Below are 22,693 nucleotides of genomic sequence, written 5' to 3' on the forward strand. Positions count from 1 at the left end.
GATCTTCTCGCCCTGTTGACCCAAAAGGTGACAGATACCCCTATCCACCCTCAACTCCAAGGCTGAGGTGGGAACCTGAGAAGCGCTGAAATAAGGCAGGGAGTGGCCACGGGAGCACCTCAGAGACAGCTCACTTCAAGAACTGACTCGTGGCAGAATGGGAGGGAGTGGGGAGTGCCCTGCCCCACTGTGAGACACCATCTTTCCAGTAGGACCTCTATCCAAGAGCTTTCTGGGCCCTCCTTTGGGGACACTTCCAGCTAGGGGTGGCAGTGAAGACTCACACCCCCAAAACTATCTGGTCACACAGTCAGAATCCACTTGGGAACATAAATATATATAATCTAAGGCCAGAGCATGTGGTTAAATGGGCAGTGGACCACCAACTGGGACTTCACTGTTGTGCCAGGTTCCAGTCTAAGCACAGAGTTGGGTGGGAAGTCGGGGGGAGAATCACAGTATTATCAGACACAGTTTCTGCTGCAAGGATATCCCGGTCTAGGGGAGAGGGAAAAGAAAGTCATGGCACAATGCAGTAATAGTGGGAGAAGGGAGTTCTGAGAAGAGGCACTTAATTCACTCAGAGGTACTGATGGAGCTGGCTCAGCGGTGACCAGACAGAGTTAGCCAGTGGACGGGACTAGACAAGGAATTCCAGGCAGAGAGGTGATGGTGCATCTGGTGTTGAGGCAGCCACAAGTGTCTGAACAAAGCTCGGCCAAAGCAGGTGGGACTGGAATACCAGGTGGGAGCTGGGAGCCAGGTCACAAGGAGCCTCCCTGAAGAAAGCGGGGGAGGCAATGGTCTCTTTTCTTTTCATTATATTCCATTGGTCTTTTTTGGTATTGGTCTTTTTTCTTTTCATTATATTCCATTGGTCTTTTTTGGTATTGGTCTGTTTTCTTTTCATTATATTCCATTGTTATTTTTAAAAATATTTTTTACTTATTTGGCTTCCCAGGTGGCACTAGTGGTAAAGAACCCGCCTGCCAGTGCAGGAGGCATAAGAGACTCTGGTTTGGTCCCTGGGTTGGGAAGATCCCCTGGAGGAGGGCACAGCAACCCACTCCGGTATTCTTGCCTGGAGAATCCCATAGACAGAGGAACCTGATGGGCTACAGTCCATGGAGTTGCAGAGTCAGACACGACTGATTCGACTTAGCACAGCAGAAAGCATTTACTTATTTAGGCTGCACTGGGCCTTAGTTGCAGCACTTGAGTGAGATCTTTAGTTGTGGTGTGTAGGAGCCAGTTCCCTGACCAGGGCTGGAACTTGGGGCCCCTGATTGGGAGTGGAAGTCTTGGCCACTGGACCACCAAGCAAGTCTCACCTTGGTCTGATTGATGTGTGAGAAGGATCCTTCTGGCACCAGTGTAGGTGGAAGGTGAATTGGAAGGGGCCTGACTGCATTTGCTATACTGCAGGGAGGTAGGAGATGGAGCCCTGGTAGTGGGGCCAGAGATGGAGACAGATTTGAGAGCTACCCAGGCTAGGCAGGATTTCATTGCCATTACAGCCAGGATAGAGGAGGGTTGCTCTTTGTGGCTTAACCCTAGCTTGGCCAGAACTTACCCTGCCTTCCTGGCATCACAGGACGGACAAAACAATAGATGGATTTTGGGAGGAAAGAGGGGTGAGTTAGAGGGATCCACAGCTTCAGATTGGTAAAAGCTGTAAAGCTCTTGTCCACTGCCCATGAATCTCCCAGAGCATGTTCACTGCACAGTTAAAGGAAGACCTGGGTGAGACACACTCCCACCTGGCCAGTGCATCTCCCCTACTAGCGCCCTTCATCTCCCAGCCCCCACTCGATTTGTTCTAGTTTGGATCACTGCTATGCCCATATTGGCCACTAGGGACGCTCTAGTCCCCTCCGTTTCACTGAGATGTTGAAATACCTACAGGTTTCCCAGGGAAAAGGGTAATTGAAGAAAGGGAAGGACGAAATACAGTCACAGGAAGGTCTCCTTGGTGACATCGGGTTTCTTCCTGTCAGAGTTTATCTTAGTTTGTAGTTGTGCCCTCATTAGTGTGAACCTCTGGTTGTCAGTCACCCCAGCAAACCAGAAGCTGTGATTAAATGGATCCTGCCCGCCTTGCTCCCTGCCTAGCTCTTGGAATGCAGGAATCCCACTGAGAGCAGTTGATAAGCTGTTGAGTGAATAAGGACTGGCTGAATGAGATTTCTGAACTGTTCTGACACCACATCAAAGCCCTTAACTGTCCATCCCCAGAAAGTGGCCAAAGCTTCCCCCATCCCCACCATATGGACCCTTGGGTTCTATCTTCTTTTTGAAAAAGCTAAGGGTCACCATGTTTATGCCTAACTGGAGGATTCTGGTGGTGTTTTTGACTCCTGTTGATTATCATAGACGCTGTGAGTTGAATTGTGTCCCTCCAAAAGGTATTTTGAAGCCTTAACCCCTGGTACCTGTAAATGTGACCTTATTTGGAAACAGGATCTTTGCAGGTGTAATTAATATGTAAGATGAGGTCATACTGAAATAGGAAGAGTCCTTAATCCAATATGTCCTTATAGGAAGAGGAGAAGATACAGACTGACACATAGAGGGAAGAACAGCATGTGAAGATGGAGGCAAAGACTGGAGTTACGCAGCTGCAAGCCAAGTAATGCCAAAGGTTGCCAGTGAACAACAGAAGCTAAGAAAAAGGTATAGAACGGGGTCCTCCCTGGAGCCATCAGAGACAGCATGGTCCTGCAGACATCCTGATTTTGGAAACCTAGCTTCCAGAACCGTGAGAAAATAAATTTCTGCTGTCTTAAATCATCCAGCCTGTGGTACTTTATGAAAGCAGCCATAAGAAACTAATACAATATTCTTACCACCTTCAGTAGGAATAGGGAAAAGGAATATGGGGTGTTTGCTAAGGTCTAGTCTTGCATGGTGAGAGGCTCTTTTCAGAGTTCTGCTAGCAAATGTGAACAGATCATATTGAACAGTGTCATATCGAACAGATGATAGGCTTTGCAGGAAATGAGGCTGATTCTGATCTAGAGCAAGTTATTCTTCTCTGAGCCTCAGCTCTCTCATCTGCAAAATGGGCCAGATTGCTGTGGGGATAATACCAGCCTTCCCAATCTTTACTCATCGGAATCACCTAGGGCACTTGTCAAAAATATAGATTGCTGTTATAAATTAATTGGTATAAACTGATTGATTTCTAAATAAAATAGACCTTGCATTACAACTGAAAAAAATGTGTAGATTACATGTTATATGTTAATTACCCCACAATTTTTTAAAAATACAGATTGCTGGGGTTGAACTTCAAAACAAGAGGGTCAGAATCTCCCAGGAAAGACCTGGAAATGGGTATTTCAATAAGATCCTTGAGTGATTTTGATGGTTAATCAAGGTTGACTAGTCAGTGAGATAATTTTTAGAAGGAGCAGCACACTCATTCTTAAGAGAGACCCAAAGTTAAATCCCCATCACAGGAAAAAACCTTTAGGAGAGCAGCTAGTGGACTCAGAACACAAAGCACCCCAGCCCTGGGCCCTGTTTCTTGACAGGAAACTGCGGGTGTAAGGTCCAGTTCAGACAACTACAAAAACCCAGCTTTCTTTGTTTAAAAAAATTATAAGGATGCAGAAAACATGGAACCTGCATACATTGCTGATGGGAATGTTGATGCAGGCTACCCTGGGACAGCTTGGCAGTTCCTCAAAAAGTTAAACATACACTTACCTTATGACCCATTTATTATCACTAGATATAATAATGGAAATAATGGAACACATGTGTCCACATGAAAACATGCCCGCAGATGTTCACAGAAGCCTTGTTCATAATAGCAAAAAAGTGGGAAAAACTCAAATGTCCATTAACTGATGAATGAGTAAACAAAATGTGGAATATCCATATAATGGAGTATAACTGCCGCAAAAAGAAATGAAGAACTGATTACAACATGGATGAATCTTGTAAACATTATACTAAGTGCAAGAAAGTTGCCTGGCTCTTTGCAACCCCATGGACTGTAGCCCTCCAGGCTCCTCTCTCTGTCCATGTGATTCTCCAGGCAAGAATGCTGGAGTGGGTAGCTGTTCCTGTATCAGGGGATCTTCACAATCCAGAGATCAAATCCAGGTCTCCTGCATTGCAGGCAGATTCTTTACCATCTGAGCCACCAGCGAGGCCCTAGGATACTGAAGCGGGTACCCTATCCCTTCTCCAGCGGATCTTCCTAATCCAGGAATTGAACCGGGGTCTCCTGCATTGCAGGCGGATTCTTCACCAGCTGAGCTACCAGGGAAGTCCTGCGAAAGAAACCAGACCCCAAAGGATATTCATATTTATGTGAAATTTCTAGTGAAGCAAATCCATAAATACAGAAAGTAGATTTGTAGTTGCCTAGGGCTGGTGGGGTTCAGGGGATGAAGAGTGACTGCCATTGGGTATGGAGTTTCTCTTTGGGATGATGAAAATGTTCTGGAACTAGATAGTGATAATGTTTATACAACATAGCAAATAAAAGAATGCTGAATTATAGACTTTAAAAGGATGAATTTTCTGGTTTGTAAATTTTATTTCAATCAAAAATTATATCCTTTAATGATGTTATGATCATAAAAGTAATAACTTAGGAAATTGCATAATAAGTATTAATTAATTATGAAAAAGTACTATTGGAGCTCTCCTACCTATATTCAATGGGCTTCCTAGGTGGCACTAGTGGTAAAGAACCCACCTGCCAATCCAGGAGACATAAGAGACATGGGTTCGATCCCTGGATTGGGAGGATACCTCTGGAGAAGGGCATGCAATCCACTCCAGTGTTCTTTTCCAGAGAATCCCTTGGACAGAGGAGCCTGGAAGGCTGCAGTCCATGGGGTTGCCAAGAGTTGGACACTACTGAAGTGACTGAGCATGCATGCACGCACTTGTATTGGATGGTGGCCCCCAGCAGGATCACCTTTGAAGGCTACCTCCTCCTGCCACCTTTTCTCCCTGATTCCCAGGTGATCCATGTGGTGTGTTTATCCCCTCCACCTCCATGCCTTGTCCCTAGTTGCACAACCTGCCATGCCCTGGAAAAAGAACTTTCTACAATTTACAACAGAAAAATGCAATGCTCACCATTTATTGAGTTCTATTTATTGAAGTATGTCCAGGCAGGACATAGTATTTTACATGTACTATGTTATATAATTTTCTCAATAACAAAGTAGTAGGTTCCATCATTATTATCATTCTATAGATGAGTTAACTGTGGTTCAGGAAATTGGAATACCTTGCCTAAGGCCCTGCAGCAGAGCTGTAATTTAACAGTAGCAAGAATGTCATTCTCTCAGGTGCCCTCTCACATTCATCTCCTTTTCTGAAGCAGGCTAGTGTTGGGATTCCCATCACTATAAGTCCCCAAGTGGGGACTTGGAAATGGAAGCAACATAGGATCAGTCAGACTAAGAGCCACAAGCTACTTCCAGCCTTGAAATGACAGGATTCATTTTTTCCCCCAAAGCATGCTTAATTCCCACCAGAGAAGATAAGAACTTTTCTTGCATGTGAACTTCACTTTACGAGAAAGTCACATGATGGAACAATGTCTGTGTCCGTACAAGCTCCTCAATAATCCCTCCCCTCTGCACACATCAGAGGAAATGCCTCATCACAACTCTTTCAGGAGGAAGACTCTGCTGCAGCAGGAAGCTGATAGGCTGATCAACTGATAATGATGACATCCCTGAGGCATCAAAGTCCAACTGCTGCTTCTCCACTGGGATAGCAAAGGATTTCGGGGCTGAAGATAAAGTCAAAAGACCCTAACAGCCCTGGGCAGGAACCAAGATGTCTGGTCTAAACCTTTCCCAGAGGAAGTAGACAGAATGGGCTGCAGGGGCACAACTGGAGAAGAACTTGGGAATAAGCAGAGGCTTCCTGACCTAAGTGAGGTAATAGGCTGAATTCAAAGATGGCCCCCAGGGTTCATGTCCCCTAGTGTACATGCCTTGTATAAACAGAGCTGAATTTGTGAAAGTGATGGGATATCATTCCCAAGGTTAGTACTAATCCATTTACTTTGAGTTAATCAAAAGAGAGATTATGCCGGATGTGCCTGGAGCCTAATCAGATGAGGCCTAAAACAACAGAATGGGAAAGACTAGAGATCTCTTCAAGAAAATTAGAGATACCAAGGGAACATTTCATGCAAAGATTGGCTCAATAAAGGACAGAAACGGTATGGACCTAACAGAAGCAGAAGATATTAAGAAGAGGTGGCAGGAATACACAGAAGAACTGTATAAAAAAGATCTTCATGACCCAGATAATCACGATGGTGTGATCACTCATCTAGAGCCAGACATCCTGGAATGTGAAGCCAAGTGGGCCTTAGAAAGCATCACTACGAACAAAGTTAGTGGAGGTGATGGAATTCCAGTTGAGCTATTTCAAATCCTGAAGGATGATGCTGTGAAAGTGCTGTATTCAATATGCCAGCAAATTTGGAAAACTCAGCAGTGGCCACAGGACTGGAAAAGGTCAGTTTTCATTCCAATCCCAAAGAAAGGCAATGCCAAAGAAAGCTCAAACTACCACACAATTGTACCCATCTCACACACTAGTAATGTTCAAAATTCTCCAAGCCAGGCTTCAGCAATACGTGAACTGTGAACTTCCAGATGTTCAAGCTGGTTTTAGAAAAGGCAGAGGAACCAGAGATCAAATTGCCAACATATGCTGGATCATTGAAAAAGCAAGAGAGTTCCAGAAAAACATCTATTTCTGCTTTATTGACTATGCTAAAGCCTTAGACTGTATGGATCACAATAAACTGTGGAAAATTCTGAAAGAGATGGGAATACCAGACCACCTGACCTGCCTCTTGAGAAATCTGTATGCAGGTCAGGAAGCAACAGTTAGAACTGGACATGGAACAACAGACTGGTTCCAAATAGGAAAAGGAGTGCGTCAAGGCTGTATATTGTCACCCTGCTTATTTAACTTCTATGCAGAGTACATCATGAGAAATGCTGGACTGGAAGAAACACAAGCTGGAATCAAGATTGCCAGGAGAAATATCAATAACCTCAGATATGCAGATGACACCACCCTTATGGCAGAGAGTGAAGAGGAACTAAAAAGCCTCTTGATGAAAGTGAGAGAGGAGAGTGAAAAGTTGGCTTAAAGCTCAACATTCAGAAAATGAAGATCATGGCATCCGGTCCCATCACTTCATGGGAAATAGATGGGGAAACAGTGGAAACCGTGTCAGACTTTATTTTTGGGGGGCTCCAAAATCACTGCAGATGGTGATTGCAGCCATGAAATTAAAAGATGCCTACTCCTTGGAAGAAAAGTTATGACCAACCTAGATAGCATATTCAAAAGCAGAGACATTACTTTGCCAACTAAGGTCCGTCTAGTCAAGGCTATGGTTTTTCCAGTAGTCATGTATGGGTGTGAGAGTTGGACTGTGAGGAAGGCTGAGCACCGAAGAATTGATGCTTTTGAACTGTGGTGTTGGAGAAGACTCTTGAGAGTCCCTTGGACTGCAAGGAGATCCAACCAGTCCATTCTGAAGGAGATCAGCTGTGGGAATGATGCTAAAGCTGAAACTCCAGTCCTTTGGCCACCTCATGCGAAGAGTTGACTCATTGGAAAAGACTCTGATGCTGGGAGGGATTGGGGGCAGGAGGAGAAGGGGACGACCGAGGATGAGATGGCTGGATGGCATCACGGACTCGATGGACGTGAGTCTGAGTGAACTCTGAGAGTTGGTGATGGACAGGGAGGCCTGGCGTGCTGTGATTCATGGGGTCGCAAAGAGTCGGACATGACTGAGCAACTGAACTGAACTGAACTGAACTGCCAGAGACACTTTCCTGTTGGTTTGAAGAAATAAATGGTGGTACTGTGAGGGGACCTATAGAGGATCCAAGTGGTAAGGCCCTGAGGGTGGCCTCTAGGAGCTGAGGGTGATCCTTGGCTGACAGCAAGAAAAAAACAGGGACTTGGTCCTACAACTGCAAGAAACTGAATTCTGCCAACAACCTAAACAAGCCTGGAAGAGGACTCTGAGCTTCAAGCGAGACCGCAGACCTGGCTGACATCTTGATTTCAGTCTTGTAAGATCCTGAGAAGAAAAATCAGTTATGCTATGAATGCATAACTGACCTACAGAAATGAGAAATAATAAATGGGTATTGTTTTAAACTTAGTTTGTGGTAAATTATCATTCAGCAATAATAAAGCTAATACAGGGACTTCCCTGGTGATACAGTGGATGGGAATCCGCCTGCCAGTGCAGGGGACAAAGGTTCGATCCCTGGTCTGGGAAGATTTCACATACCTTGGGTAACTAAAGCCCATTGAGCCCTGGTGCCACAACTACTGAAGCCCATGTGCCCTAGAGCCTGTGCTCCACGAGAGAACCCACCACAATGAGAAACCTGTGCACCACAATACAGAATAGGCCCTGCTCACCGCAACTAGAGAAAGCCCACACACAGCAATGAAGATCCAGCGCAACCAAAACAACGGCTAATACAAGTAATAAGGACTTAGAACTGCCCTCAAGGTAGCAGGCGGTTCAGAATTTGCTGAGAAGCCGGCAAAGTCTACCTTTACCGGGAGTGGGGAAAGAAAATTTCTGCAGTCAGACAAACCTGAGCTCAAATCTAAGCACTATTCTTAATATTTATCAGTTGTGTGATTCTTGGGCAAGTGTCCTTTGAGTCTATTCCGTCATCCATAAAATAGGGGTAAATACTCACCTCACAACACTGTTATGAGGCTTAGATGGGATAATAAATAGTTTGTAGCTTGCAGTGGCACAAAATTATGATCATAATTGCTTTTGAAAACAACAGCGAAAACATACAATATTGCAGTAGCCAATCTAAGGTACTGCAGGCAAAGACAAGTACAGTACCTTACAATTTGGGACTGGGATTGAAGTGCCATATAGCCAGCACTTTTTGTTTTTTTTTTTTCTTTTTAGCCGAGCAAGGCTTGAGGGATCTTAATTCCCTGACCAGGGACTGAACCCAGGCCACAGCAGTGAAAGCGGTGAATCTTAACCACTGGACTGCCAGGGAACTCCCAATGCATTGCTTTCTTCCTCAAGTTTTTATCTTTTTTTTTTAAATTTTAATTGGAGTATAGTTGATTTACAATGTTGTGTTAACTTCTGCTACACAGCAAAGTGAATCAGTTACACATATACATATACCCACCTCTTTCTAGATTTTTTCCAGTCCTTTTTCTTTCTTTTAAAAATGTATTTATTTATTTATATTTTTGCCTGCACTGGGTCTTCATTGTCACCCACCAGCTTTCTCTAGTTGAGGCAAATAGGGGCTACTTTTCCTTGTGGTGCTTGAGCTTCTCATTGCAGTGGCTTCTCTTGTTGCAGAGCACTAGCTCTAGGCACTGGGGTCCCAGTAGTTGCGGCCCACTGGCTTAGTTGCTCCTCAGCATGTGGGATCTTCCCAGAGGAGGGATCAAACCCATATCCCCTGAATTGGCAGGCGGATTCTTAACCATTGGACCACCAGGGAAGTCCCTTCCAGTGCTTTCTTAATCATGAGAGCCCTGCCATCTCCTGGGCTTCCAGTGCTTGGCAATTTAATGACTATTAATTGAAATCAAAGAGGTCATATCTTCCCCAGGTGTCTTTTCAACATTTTGGTGGGAGAAAATGAAGGCAGTGATTTCGAAAAAGATTTTTTATCATTTTCCCAGCCAGGTTCATACCCCTTAAAGCCATACTGCCAGGGAGGAGGCAGAAAAGGGTTATCCGCTGAAACCCTAGAGACAGGGCCTAGAGTCAGGAAGCAAAACCTGAATCCCCATCTTTTCTTTCCTCAGTAGTTCCAGGGATAGAGAATGAGGGATAACAAGACAAGAGACTTGTCTCATTAACATTGCATGGCAGCTAGGTAATTCACGCCTGGGGAAAGTGGTCCAGCTGCTGAGGAACTCAAGGTCAGAATGCAGTTAATGAGGCCAAATTAGATGTTAAACGTCTTGGCACTGGGGACTTCCCTGATGGCCCAGTGGTTAAGAAGCCCCTTGCAGAGGATGAGGGTTCAATCCTTGGTTGGGGAGCTAGGATACCACATGCTGCAGAGCAACTAAGTCCCCAGCGGCCACAACTCCTGAGCCCACGAACCCTGGAGACGGGAGTGCCTACCTGGCCAACAAAAAAGATCCTGCATGAGGAAACGGAAGACCCCACGTGACACAACTGAGACCAGAAGCACCCCCTGCCCCCCCCCAAAAAAAATCTTGCAACTTAATCAACAACCCCTCCTGTAGAGACTGGAGGCGGGTATGTCAGGGTCAGGCCGCGCTGACCCTGCGGCCACCTGACTAGCAGTGGCCACCGCCGGCCAGCAGAAATATCCAGGTGAGTGCTGGAACTGGGAATTCGGTGAAAAGAGCCTCGACTGCCGGCAAGAAATCTAATTTGAGAGCCCATTTGTTCTCTGTAAAGTCAAGTGATTGGACTCTTTGAATGCTTGCGGGTTTCTAGTATAAGAAAAGTTACCAATAAGGTCCTTTATACAAGGCAGTTGTTCTGTCCCACTCTCTTATTTTAGGCTCAAACCTGGGAAGGAAAGAGCAAAGAAGGTATTTTTTAAATTATAATTTGTAGTGTTATTTTCGCATGTTGAGGTGCAGGAGTCTCCCGAGCCGGATCTTAACCGCGCTGTCTACTGACGGCTCTTCCCCTTCCTTCTATTCCTTGCTCCACGACGGCCCCTGCCGTCCAAGGGACCAGAAAGCCGTGGGGAAGCGACGCCGAAACAGTTTGTCCTCAGCGCGCCGCCGTAGCCTGCCGTTGGCCCCGTGATGCCCTCTTTCCGCCGAGGCGCGAGGGCCGCAGTGGGCGGACCCTTATGCTCCGCCCACCGTGCGTCGGTGCGTGAGTACGGCCCCCACGAGCTCCCGAGCGGTCGTGGGCTCACACCCGGCTTCTCTTCAGCCTTAACCTGTGCGCCGCCATCGCCGTCATGCTAGGCGCCGCTGTCCGCCGCTGCTCTGTAGCTGCAGCCGCAGTCGCCCGGGCCAGCCGTCGAAGCCTCCTGCACCCCACTCCGGCCCCCGGCCAAGCCGCCGGTAAGGCTCCCGCCTGCCGCTGTCCGCGCCCGCGTGTCCTTGCGGTGACCTGGGCCCCCGCCGCCACGCGATGGCAGGCTCTCCCAGAGGCCTAGCTCCTGCCTTGCGGGCCGGCGGCTGAACCTGGTGACCGCTTGCCGTTCTCGCCGCCGCCTCGAGTTGTGAAAGACTCGAGGGCGCGCCCCCGAGGCCCCCCTCGGCGCGACTTCCTGGTGCGGGCAACGCGGACCGATCAAATGTGGACCTGCTGTGGGCGCCAAGGAGGGGGCGCAGCGCACCTCCCGTGCCCACCGGACCCCTTCGGTCCCCAGGCCGTGACCGTGCCCCGGCGCTGACCCTGCGGCCACCTGACTAGGAGTGGCCACCGCCGGCCTGCAGCGCTTCGGCGAAGGTGACATTGAGCTCAGGGTAGGGGCGGGGGTGATCCCTCCGGGGTCCCCGGCACCGCCGCCCCCAGCGTCTTCCAAGAACACGTTATACTTACGTGTGCGACACTTACAGTCTTTTCATCAGACGTATCTCGGTTAGCGTTTTGTCCGTCACTTAACCAGACCACTCTAGTATTTTGAGAGACTGCCTTGTCACATTCTAATTCTTAAACTTTTATGATAGATCGACGTGTGTAATTATTTCCTGAGGCCTGGAAGAGGGACTGACTTGATAGATCTTATGATAAAACTCTTATTTCAGGAATTGGATATCACAGACCCAGAAATAGGGGGTTCTGCCTATATGGGGAAGCTTTACGTTTTTGCTTCCGGTTAGAAGCCTGATTGCGGAGTGTAAGATGTTCTGTTGATTCCTGTCTCTTGTTCTGCCTTCCGGTTATGTCTGTTCCTGGAGACTTTGTGTCTAGCACTTTTAATTATTTTAACTGCACTTTGGTTTCGGCCCATGATGGTAGTATATGCTACATAATGAAATTTGGCCCCTAAGCATGCATATTTAAACGTATGAACTCAAACTTTTGCTAAGATTAGACAGTGATTTATCTCCAATCATTCTAGCCGCCCTCTTAAGCATAATTCATATACAAAAAACTTTATTTTAGGTGTTGTCCCATAAACCTAAATATTTGCCACAAGGAGGCAGTCATGGTTACATTCATGTCAACTACTTTCTAGCTGTGTGACCTTGGACATGTTAGTTAAACCCTAAGACTCAGTTGCCTAAGTCTAAAATTGGGATACTATTTAGTAGTTGTGAGGTTTAAATGAGATAATGTTAACTCTCAGCACCTTTCCTGGCACAAATGCTTGAAACACTTGCTTTATTTTTATAGTGCCTTTCATTTTTGCATATTATAGGTGAGGTTTATTATCATTATGAGACTGAAGAAATTTCATGCAAATAAAAGTCAGAAAGGCTTAAGATTCTTGGATGAGGCTACCCAAGAATGAAAGAGCTCTGGAGGGGTTAACCTGGGGAGCTTCAGGTTTGCTGTAAGTAAGTAGCAACCCAAACTTCCTATTTTGTCCCACTTCAGACTCCACCTTGTAACAGAATTGTTTTCCAGTAACTACTGAATTAGATAATTAAATATTTTGAATAATTGCTAGATTCTCCAGCCAACCCTTAAAAGTTACACAGTCCTCACCCCTATTCCTTACCATGATAGGCTATGAAAAGGTGGGAAGAGTTTCTGCTTTCTCTTTCTTGGTGGAGAGCTAAATTTAAGTAGCATTTTTAATTACCTTCCAACCTTTTCTGCACCACTCCCACATTTATAGATTTCTACCTTTTGGGCCCCTAAACCTTGTACTTCTGTATAGCTGTCTCTGAGCTTGTTTATATACCCTTTACATTAGTCAGTTCTTTCCATTATGCCTTAGAATCACCACCACCAAAATGCCTGTTCTTTGAGCTTTGTCTGACCTGTTTAGTTATTGAAGGGAATTAATGAGCCACTTAATTTTTCTAAATATGTTTGCTTAACGGAAAGCCAAAAAGCAGTGTTAGATTTTTAGATTGTAGCCCTAGAAATGTCCCAGTTTTTTTTTACAGATGGTTCCCTTTTTCTACTCTGAAACCTTTGTATAAAAACACCGAGTAATTGTTTTCCAAAATAGTTTACCATACAAGCCTCAAAACTAGGTGGAAATGCTGTACATTGGGGTGGTGTGAGAGATATAATTTACCTAAAAATCAGAATGTTAAGCACGTCCATAACTAGAAGACTAGATCCTGCTTTGCTTATGACTGGAATAAGGAATATAATGTAAACCATTGGGAAAGTGTGTTTTCCTCAACCTGAGATCTGTGTGTGTTCCCAGTGCTTGCTTGGTTTTCTAAATAGCTGTCTCATGCATTGTCTTTGTTTTTTAATAAAACCAGTTTGTAATTTGGGACTCTCAGAAGGAAGGTGAACAAATCATTGAAGGTGATCCATTGATCTCCCTGACTAAGATTTGCATTTGTTGGTCATCTTTTTCACAGTTAGAAAACAAAACCACAGTCATCTAGTGAAATCCATGCCCAGCAGTGAGCAAAAGAAATTGGTTATCACGAAACAATTTACTGGATGATTGGGAAGGTACACTTAATAGTTGCCTCTAGGGAGAGAATTATATACTTCATTTTTCTTGAGTAAATACTTAGAAGTGGAATTACTGTGTTTGGTAGGTGTATATTTAACTTGATAAGGAACTGCTTAACAGTTTATACTTCAATTATATACTTGCACTTTATTCAGTTAAGGATAACTTATTTTTTGAAAAAGATGGTTTACAAATTTTGGGTGATGGTGGGCTGAAAGGTGGTTTTTGATATGTTAAGCCTTTAAAAATAACTAGAAATTATACCAAGCTCTTATAATTCATACAATAAGAGGTGTAATTTGAAGAATGTTTTATTTCTATGAATTATGATTTCTATAAATAAATCAATTAAGACACTTCTAGATAAGGATTAATTTAAAGCTACAATGAGTACATACCTACAAGGTTACTAAGCCCTAGGCAAAATGTTAACCTGGCTTTCATTTTTAATCATCATACTCTGCTAAGGTAGTGGTATCTGCATTTTACAGATAAGGAATATAAAACCTGAGTTAATTAACAACAAGAGAGTGAAGAGCCTAGAAGTATCTGACCACTAGGCTCTACTGCCTCCTAAAACCCAAAGATAAAAATTCCTTCTCCCACCTCCTGCCCCATTCAGAGGCTATACAGAAGGAATTTAGATCTCTTAACTCCCAATTCACTGTCCAGTTACAAGCAGAAACTGAAAATGAAAGGCTTTTCATATGGTACTGGAAAAGGGTATATTGATTGGAAGCAGACTGCTAAGGGTGTCCTGTTTTCTTGATAGTGTTATATTTAAAAATCTCACTCCTTAGAAATCTAATAAAACTTTTTTTCATTGAGTATAAGTGAACTTTTTTTTTTGTTAGCTGCTCTGGGTCTTCATTGCTTCTAGCTGTCTTTTTCTAGTTGTGTGAGTGGGGGCTACTCTTCACTTGTGGTGGTGCATTGCTTCTCATTGTGACTTTTTAAATTAAGAAAATATATGCTAGAAATTTGCTTAATAACTAGAATGGAGGGAAATCCCTGGCAGTCCAGTGGTTAGGGCTCTGTGATTCCACTGAAGGAGGCACAGGTTCCTCCTTGATCTGGAAACTAAGATGCCACATGGCACAGCCAAAAAAAACATAGAATGGACATCATTTTACTTACTTCTTGGCTGTGCAACTTAAGGGATCTTAGTTCCCCAGTCAGGACTTGAACCCAGGCCCTGGGCAGTTAAAGTACAAAGTCATAAGCATTGGACTACCAGGGCATTCCCAAGAATGAACATTATTTTAAATTAGGAATTAATACTGTTTATCATAAAAATAAGTGTATAAAGAAAATTTTTCTTTCCAAAGATAACTGCTGTTAACAGTTACACACCAGCATTACACATAAATGAGAAAAGCATAAAGATACATCTGTAGTACTTTTTGTTTTACTTTTCTGTGCTTATTTTTTTATTTGGGGGCTGTGCTGGGTCTTAGTTGCAGCATGCAGGTTCTTCGTTGCGGCATGCAGGTTCTTAGTTGTGGCATGTGGGATCTAGTTCCCTGACCAGAGATCAAACCCAGGCCCCCTGCACTGGGAGCTCAGAGCCTTAACCACTGGACCCCCAGGGAAGTCCCTCTGTGCTTAAGTTTTTTAAGATTTTTTTTCAAATCAGTACATAAGATTTATTTCATTTGACCTGGTGAATAATTTTTCTACCATGACATGCATAGCTGATTCAAAACCTAAGCATTGAGTGAATGTAATACCACTGAACTGTACATTTAGAAATGGTTAAGATAGTAGATTTTGTGTTGTGTATATTTTAAGACAAACCCAAAAAAGGAAAAAACCAGTCAAGTCCTGCTTCTGTACATTGAAGTTACTGTTCTTCCTCCCCTGTAGCTGTCCAGTCACTTCGCTGCTACTCCCATGGGTCACATGAGACAGACGAGGAGTTTGATGCTCGCTGGGTGACATACTTCAATAAGCCAGATATTGATGCTTGGGAGTTGCGTAAAGGTAATTGGAACACAGGCATATGTGTCTATTTTAATACAGAATTATGAACTGCTGTGCAGTCTTCCACTACTCTGTTAAAAGAAACTACAGTTAACCCTTCAAAAACTTGGGGGTTAGGGACATTGATGCCCACTTGCACATAGAACATCCATATACAACTTTACAGTCGGCCCTCCTGATCCACAGTTCTGAGTCCAAGGTTCTCCATATATGGATTCAGATCATGTAGTATTTATGAAAAAAATCTGTGTAAGTGGACACATAGAGGTCAAATCCATGTTCAAGGGTCAGCTGTATTTTGAAAACATGTATCATGTAGACTGGGTATTGTCATGCATCTTGCAATTAGGAAAGTTTATAGTTTCCAGAGTAAGTGTTTCCTGTAAGCAGGGTTTTGAAGGAGGCACAGTTGATGTTTTGGGCCAGACAGACAGTTCTTTGTTGCAGGGGCTGTCTTTTGCATTGTAGGATGTTTAGCAGCATCCTTGGTTTCTACCCACTAGATGCTAACACCCCCACACACCCCCAGTTGTGACAACCAGAAATGTCTCCTAAGGGACAAAATCATCACTGCTCTAGAGATAGGCCAAGGTGAGCAAGATTTAGCAATTTTGTAACTTTTAATAAATAGATAATTTATGTAAGTAGTCATTTGGTTTTATTCCCCTCTTGGTAATTGTTTTGGATTTTTGTTATTTTTATTCTCGGTTATGATTTATCTGTCTTGTCCTGAGTAAGTGTCTTATCAGAGTAAGCTAGAACTTGTTTATCCTAAATTTGTAAATGTGCATTTAACATGAGTAAATAGCATTAATAACCAAGCTAGTAGACTGATAGATAATTTTAAGTGTAGGCGGTTTATCTCAAATGAAGAATTCATTCTGTGACTATATTCTAGCATTGCAGTCACTGTTGTCCTTTGTTTTAATATTTTAAAATTAATAAAAGCCAGAAACCTAAGTGCTTCATACTTCTCCACAGGCATGTAATGACTCCATTTTGCTGCAACTAGGGAAATTCTTATTGGATAATCTTGAGTAGAAGTAATGAAAAGAACAGTTCTGCATTCCCATTAGAGAATCTTAAATTTTATGATGTGTCATTTTGTGCAGAGCCAAAAGTAATCATGCTCAGTATTTTCTGGTTGAATGTTTCTGACTCTGCACTAATGGTCCTTTATATCGCCTTAAAGTCCTCATTTGGGCTTCATTACTTTCTCCTTAAGCATTTCCCTGGTTGTTTTTAGATTATTTTTCAGTCAGACCTATTTTAAAGCAGTCAAAGTACATACATTGTACTAAGAGTTAAAGATATGAGTTGAAAATGACCGTCTTGTTTGAAAAGAAACCAGCTAATTTTGAAAATAGTGTTTGCACTTAGATCACTCTCAAGGTTATTATTTTTTTGGTCATACTACATGGTTTGTAGGATCTTTGTTCTCCAATCAAGGATCAAACCTAGGCCCCACGCAGTGGAAATGCCAAGTTCTAACCATTGGACCACTAGGGAATTCCCAGTTATCTCATTTTAGAGATAATAGAAGGCAATGGCAACCCACTCCAGTATTCTTGCCTAGAGAATCCCGTGGACAGAGGAGCCTGGTGGGCTGCTGTTGATGGGGTCGCACAGAATCAGACACGACTGAAGCGACTTAGCATGCCTGTATGCATTGGAGAAGGAAATGGCAACCCACTCCATTATTCTTGCCTGGAGAATCCCAGGGACAGAGGAGTCTGGTGGGTGCCATCTATGAGGTTGCACAGTCGGGCATGACTAAAGCGACTTAGCAGCAGTAGCAGAGATAATAGGGGCCCAGGGACTTACTTGGTGGTCCAGTGGTTAAGACTCCACGCTTCCACTGAAAGAAGCATAGGTTTGATCCATGGAAGGGAAGTTCTGCGTGCCATGTGGTAAAGCAAAAAAAAAAAAATAGTGGATCAAACAGACAAGATCACATGTCTATAGTTCAATAAAAAAATATGGATAAGTAAATTGAAGTTTAAGTGAGGATATTCCAGATTGATATGACCCCTCTTTTTAATTTGACAGGGATGAACACACTTGTTGGCTATGACCTGGTTCCAGAGCCCAAAATCATTGATGCTGCTTTGCGGGCATGCAGACGTTTAAATGATTTTGCTAGTGCAGTTCGCATCCTAGAGGTTGTTAAGGTCAGTGAAATAACAATGCTAAGGTTGTTCTGGAAGTAGGTGGGCTATTGATTAGGTATTAGCGTATTCTGTATTTTTGAATTTGTTAAAATGCCTGAAATTAGTTTTTATGTAATTAGAGGGAATGTACATTGTGGTTATATTCTCTTTGGAGAGTATTTGGGAGAATTTATTCAGGAATTTATCTTGTTAGAATTTCAACAATCCCATTTGAGAATTTATCTTAAGGAAATAATTAAGAATTGCAAAAAAAAAATTGCAGTTTATCTTTGTGCTGCTTGTGATATGAAATTAAGTATTGCCAGTGGCTTCTTAAAATGGGACTTCCCAGAGGAGATTATTATTAATGCTGTAGAAGTATATTTAACATTTAAGATATATATTAATTGAAGGAAATTGTGAAATAATTTTTTGTAGTATATCCCCTTTTTAGTAAAAAGTATACAGAGAATGATCAAAATATAAGGATATATACTTTCCTCTCACTTATTTGATTATAGTTTTTAATTTTTCTATAATGAACAACTTAACGCATTGAATTTTAAATAAGAATTTGATAATTCAAAAAATACACTTAAGGAGACCTAGAATTTGTTAGAGAGAAGAATAATATAATAACTTGACACTGTCTTAGTCTATTTGACCTTCTAATATTTGTCTCTGAAGAATGTTGTGACAATATAGGTATAATTGTATATTATGGTAAGTATTCCTCAAAGCTCTCTTGCCTTGGAAATAAGTATTCTCTACGTGTAGCTCTCCATGAAAAGACTTTTATATTCTATAGGAAAGAAATGCAAGGTCTGTAAGAGGGAAAGTATGACAATACTTTATCTAAAATGGGTAAGATAATTAAGGGTTCTGTGGGCTATCAATCCATTCAGCACCGGTAGTTAATTCAGTTAGGGTCTCAAATTGAGGCAAATTAAGAAACTTTTTTTGTGTTAACTTAATTATTCCTGTTGCCTGCTGGGCACATTTAATTGCCATCATAAAATTCTGTCATCACCACCTTCTTTTCCAGTAACTCAAGGCTTTAAAATGTTTCTTTCCCCCTGGATTTAGTAGTCTTAGTCTCCAAGTGTCTTAGCAGTCTACCTTGAATAGTGCCTATGTAAGCTGCTCTCTCTTTTGAATGAATATGTTAACTTCAAAGTGGGTGGTTTGTATTCTTTGCTACTAGCCTCTGCATATGACTGAAAGCATTTTCAGCTTCATTTTGTTAATAGAGACAGCTTTTCGGAGCTAAATGTGACTATTTTCTTTGCCATCAGGACAAAGCAGGACCTCATAAGGAAATCTATCCCTATGTCATCCAGGAACTTAGACCAACTTTGAATGAACTGGGAATCTCCACTCCAGAGGAACTGGGCCTTGACAAAGTGTAAACCTCATGGGTAAGGTATACCTGAATAAGGCAAGAAAGGATCCAGGGAGGGGTGAGTGAGTGGCATTACAGTATTCTCAGAGAAAGACCTTTTCATGGCTTTGTTAGAGGCTGTGAGCTTAGAGAGTACCTGTGATGATTAATTTAAAGAGCTAGAGTTGTTGTTTCTAGTTGTTATAATTGTTCTTTTATTGGTGTAAAGGCAAGTTAAAAAATCTACTTTAAAATTTATATAATATAAAATATTTCAAGGGTAAAGAATAGCATAGGGAATAAATGTAACCATACCCAAATTTTGAAATATTATTTTTGCCATATTTGCTTTAGTTTCTCCCTCTCCCCCAAGAAATGAGAGGTTTCACATAGAGTTGAAGCCCTCTCCGTACCTTTTTCCTAATTCCAGCTCTTTAACCTCTCCTTAATTAAGGCAATCTATTACATACCAGGTATTCATCATGCATGCTTTTATACATCTTTATTTTTAACATCAGGGTTTCATTAATTTGATCCTTCTGTTTTTGTATGCCCAAGTTGAAATACAATAGGTAATATTCATTGATAATACATACAAACTTGATACCTTGTGGAAAATACAGACTAGGTAATAAAACCAGTCACAAGATTGCCGAGTAGTGAGCAGTACGCAGAAAATCCTTTGTAAAACAGAAAAAAATACATAAGTAATAATGCTTATATTTATTTTATTTAACAAACACATATAGTGTATATAACTCATTATGTATGAGGTACTGTTTTATGTGCTTTACAAACTCATTTAATCCTCATGAACAGTCCTGTGAAGTACTTACTGTTACTACACTTATTCCCATTTTAGTATTTTACTAATGAGGAAAATGAGGCACCTTATCCGAAGTCATACAAGTAGTAGAGGAACCCACATTTAGACCAAGGCAGTCTGGCTCCAGAGTCCATTGTTTTTACTATGCCACACATCCTTTGTAGGCATTGCAGTACTAAAGCATTTACTAAGGCCATAGTCTTATTTCTCAGATGTAAATAATGAGGCTTAAATAGAAGGTTTGCTTCCTAAGAGTAAGAAGTTTATTTTTAAAAGGTGGAACTAAGCTATCTTACAAAAGTTTCAGTAAAAGTGGACCCAAGATTATTTAAAAAGCTAGTATCAGATCCTCACAAGATAAAGAACCAGTGAGCATGGTTAGAGTACCATTCAGTTCAGTTCAGTCACTCAGTCGTGTCCGACTCTTTGCAACCCCATAAATCGCAGCACGCCAGGCCTCCCTGTCCATCATCAACTCCCGGAGTTTACTCAAACTCACGTCCATCGAGTTGGTGATGCCATCCAGCCATCTCATCCTCTGTCATCCTGTTTTCCTCCTGCCCCTAATCCCTCCCAGCATCAGAGTCTTTTCCAATGAGTCAACTCTTCCCATGAGGTGGCCAGAGTACTGGAGTTTCAGCTTCAGCATCATTCCCTCCAAAGAAATCCCAGGCTGATCTCCTTCAGAATGGACTGGTTGGATCTCCTTGCAGTCCAAGGGACTCTCAAGAGTCTACTCCAACACCACAGTTCAAAAGCCTCAATTCTTCGGTGCTCAGCTTTCTTCACACTCCAACTCTCACATCCATACATGACCACTGGAAAAACCATAGCTTTGACTAGACGGACCTTTGTTGGCAAAGTAATTAGTGAACACCTAATTCCACACTCTAAAAATCTTAAACTCAAAGAATACCTACATTCAATCTTCCTGCCACAAACTGAGCAGAAAATGCCTGAGGTTTTGAATTCAATTCTGAGATCTCTTTTTACAGTTTGCTTTGAAACAGGAGTCTTAATTTTATCTTTGTCCATCTCTATATCACCACTGTCTTCCTCCTCCCTGAAGCCAGATAGCACATCTTTGTGAAATGTGAAAAGGATATTTTCTAGCTGCAGTAACACTGTATTTTTTACTTAAAAAATTTTAAGAGGGCAGCTCCCCAGTACTTTTATGATTAGAAAAGAATACTACATCAATAATTACCAGGTGGATAAACAACAAAAAAGCCAAATAGCTTGTACCTGGTGTGTTGATTTCAGGCCGGATTAAGAAAGAGCAGAAGAGACTACACAGAGGCAGTGATTTCCTTGGGCTGTTGCTCTAGAGGTTATTTTTAGTAAGATTTCTATCTTTTCTTTATTTCCCAGCTAATTTTCATGTTTTCTCTTACAGATGGGCTTCCCAAGGACTTATTGATAATGCTACTTGATTATAAAGAGTCACCTGGAAATACTGATGATAACATATTACCTTATTCAAACAAGTTTTCCTTTGTTGAGTACCAAACCATGTATTGTAACTTGGACTTTAATAAAAGGGAAATGAGTTTGAACTGAAATTAGGTATTTCATGTGTTTGCATTGAAAGGCAGGGGAAAAAAACTATTATAGGGTCATTGGTTTCACTGTTTGGTTGCCACATTATATGTTGAGAGAACTGCTTCAGTTCTCTGGAAACCATCCAACATGAGTCAGCTACATTAACATATTTGGGTGTACTTGCTGGTAAATTAGCTAAAAAATTTTTTTAAGTAACTATATAGAATTTTCTTTTTTAAAAGTTATTTATTTGGGTGTGTAAGGTCTTCGTTGCTGCATGCGGGATTTCTCTAGTTGCAGCAAGCAGAGGCTTTCTCTTGTTGTGGAGCACAGGCTTTAGTAGTTGCAGCATGCTGGCTCAGTAGTTGTGGTGCATGGGCTTAATTGCTCCACAGCATGTAGGGTGGTCCCAGACCAGGGATCGAACCTGTGTCCCCTACCCTGGCAGGGAGATTCTTAACCACTGAACCACTGGGGAAGTCCAGTGTAGAATTTTCTTGTTGACAGGGCCAGCAAGTACTCTGGGCTTAGAGGGTTAGTTGTCTGTGGGTACAGATCAAATTGTGTACCTTTCCAAAAATGGGTGAAATAAAGTTTTTAAAGCAGTCATTGAGATAATCTTTAGGATGTGCTCTGTAGAAGCCAGCCCCTTAGTGCTTCTCGTCTTCCCTACCTGTTCTTCCCTAGCAGTACAGTATTAGCCTTGGACATCAAAGAATTTGCTGTGGTAGATTTGGAGGCTTTCTGCTTAAAGAACTGAGTAAATGGGTTTACTTTTTGAGAGAATAAAATACACAATCCTGTCTTTGTTGTTGTTTAGTCACTCAGTTGTGTCTGACTCTCTTGCGACACCATGGACTGTAGTTCACCAGGCTCCTCTGTCCATGGGATTTCCTAGGCCAGAATACTGGAGTGGGTTGCCATTTCCTTCTCTAGGGTATCTTCCTGGAAGTGTCCTGCATTGGCAGGCAGATTCTTTATCACTGACCCACCAGGGAAGCTTTGTCTTACTTCAGAGGCCCCATAATACTGGAAGCCAGCTGCTGGATAAAGAGGTTATAGGTTTGAGTGACTTCTAGTACAGCCAGTTTGACTGCTTCATCAGGTGAACTGTACTAATATTAGGTTGAATTTTGATGTCTTCTCTCCTAAAACCATCTAAGGAAACATTAGTAAAATCAGT

The 22,693-nt window shown here is 42.4% G+C and overlaps 1 protein-coding gene across 1 annotated transcript; it reads left to right on the forward strand.

Moving 5' to 3' along the window:
* LOC102191741 (cytochrome c oxidase subunit 5A, mitochondrial) lies at nt 10,831–21,530 on the forward strand. The gene is made up of 5 exons (XM_018066450.1): nt 10,831–11,091; nt 15,495–15,611; nt 17,661–17,782; nt 19,057–19,179; nt 21,365–21,530. Exons 1-4 carry the CDS (start codon nt 10,986–10,988, stop codon nt 19,168–19,170), a joined length of 459 nt encoding a protein of 152 aa, XP_017921939.1. The 5' UTR covers nt 10,831–10,985; the 3' UTR covers nt 19,171–19,179; nt 21,365–21,530.

The sequence above is a fragment of the Capra hircus genome, chromosome 21, assembly GCF_001704415.2.
Source record: "Capra hircus breed San Clemente chromosome 21, ASM170441v1, whole genome shotgun sequence".
NCBI classification, from domain to species: domain Eukaryota; kingdom Metazoa; phylum Chordata; class Mammalia; order Artiodactyla; family Bovidae; genus Capra; species Capra hircus.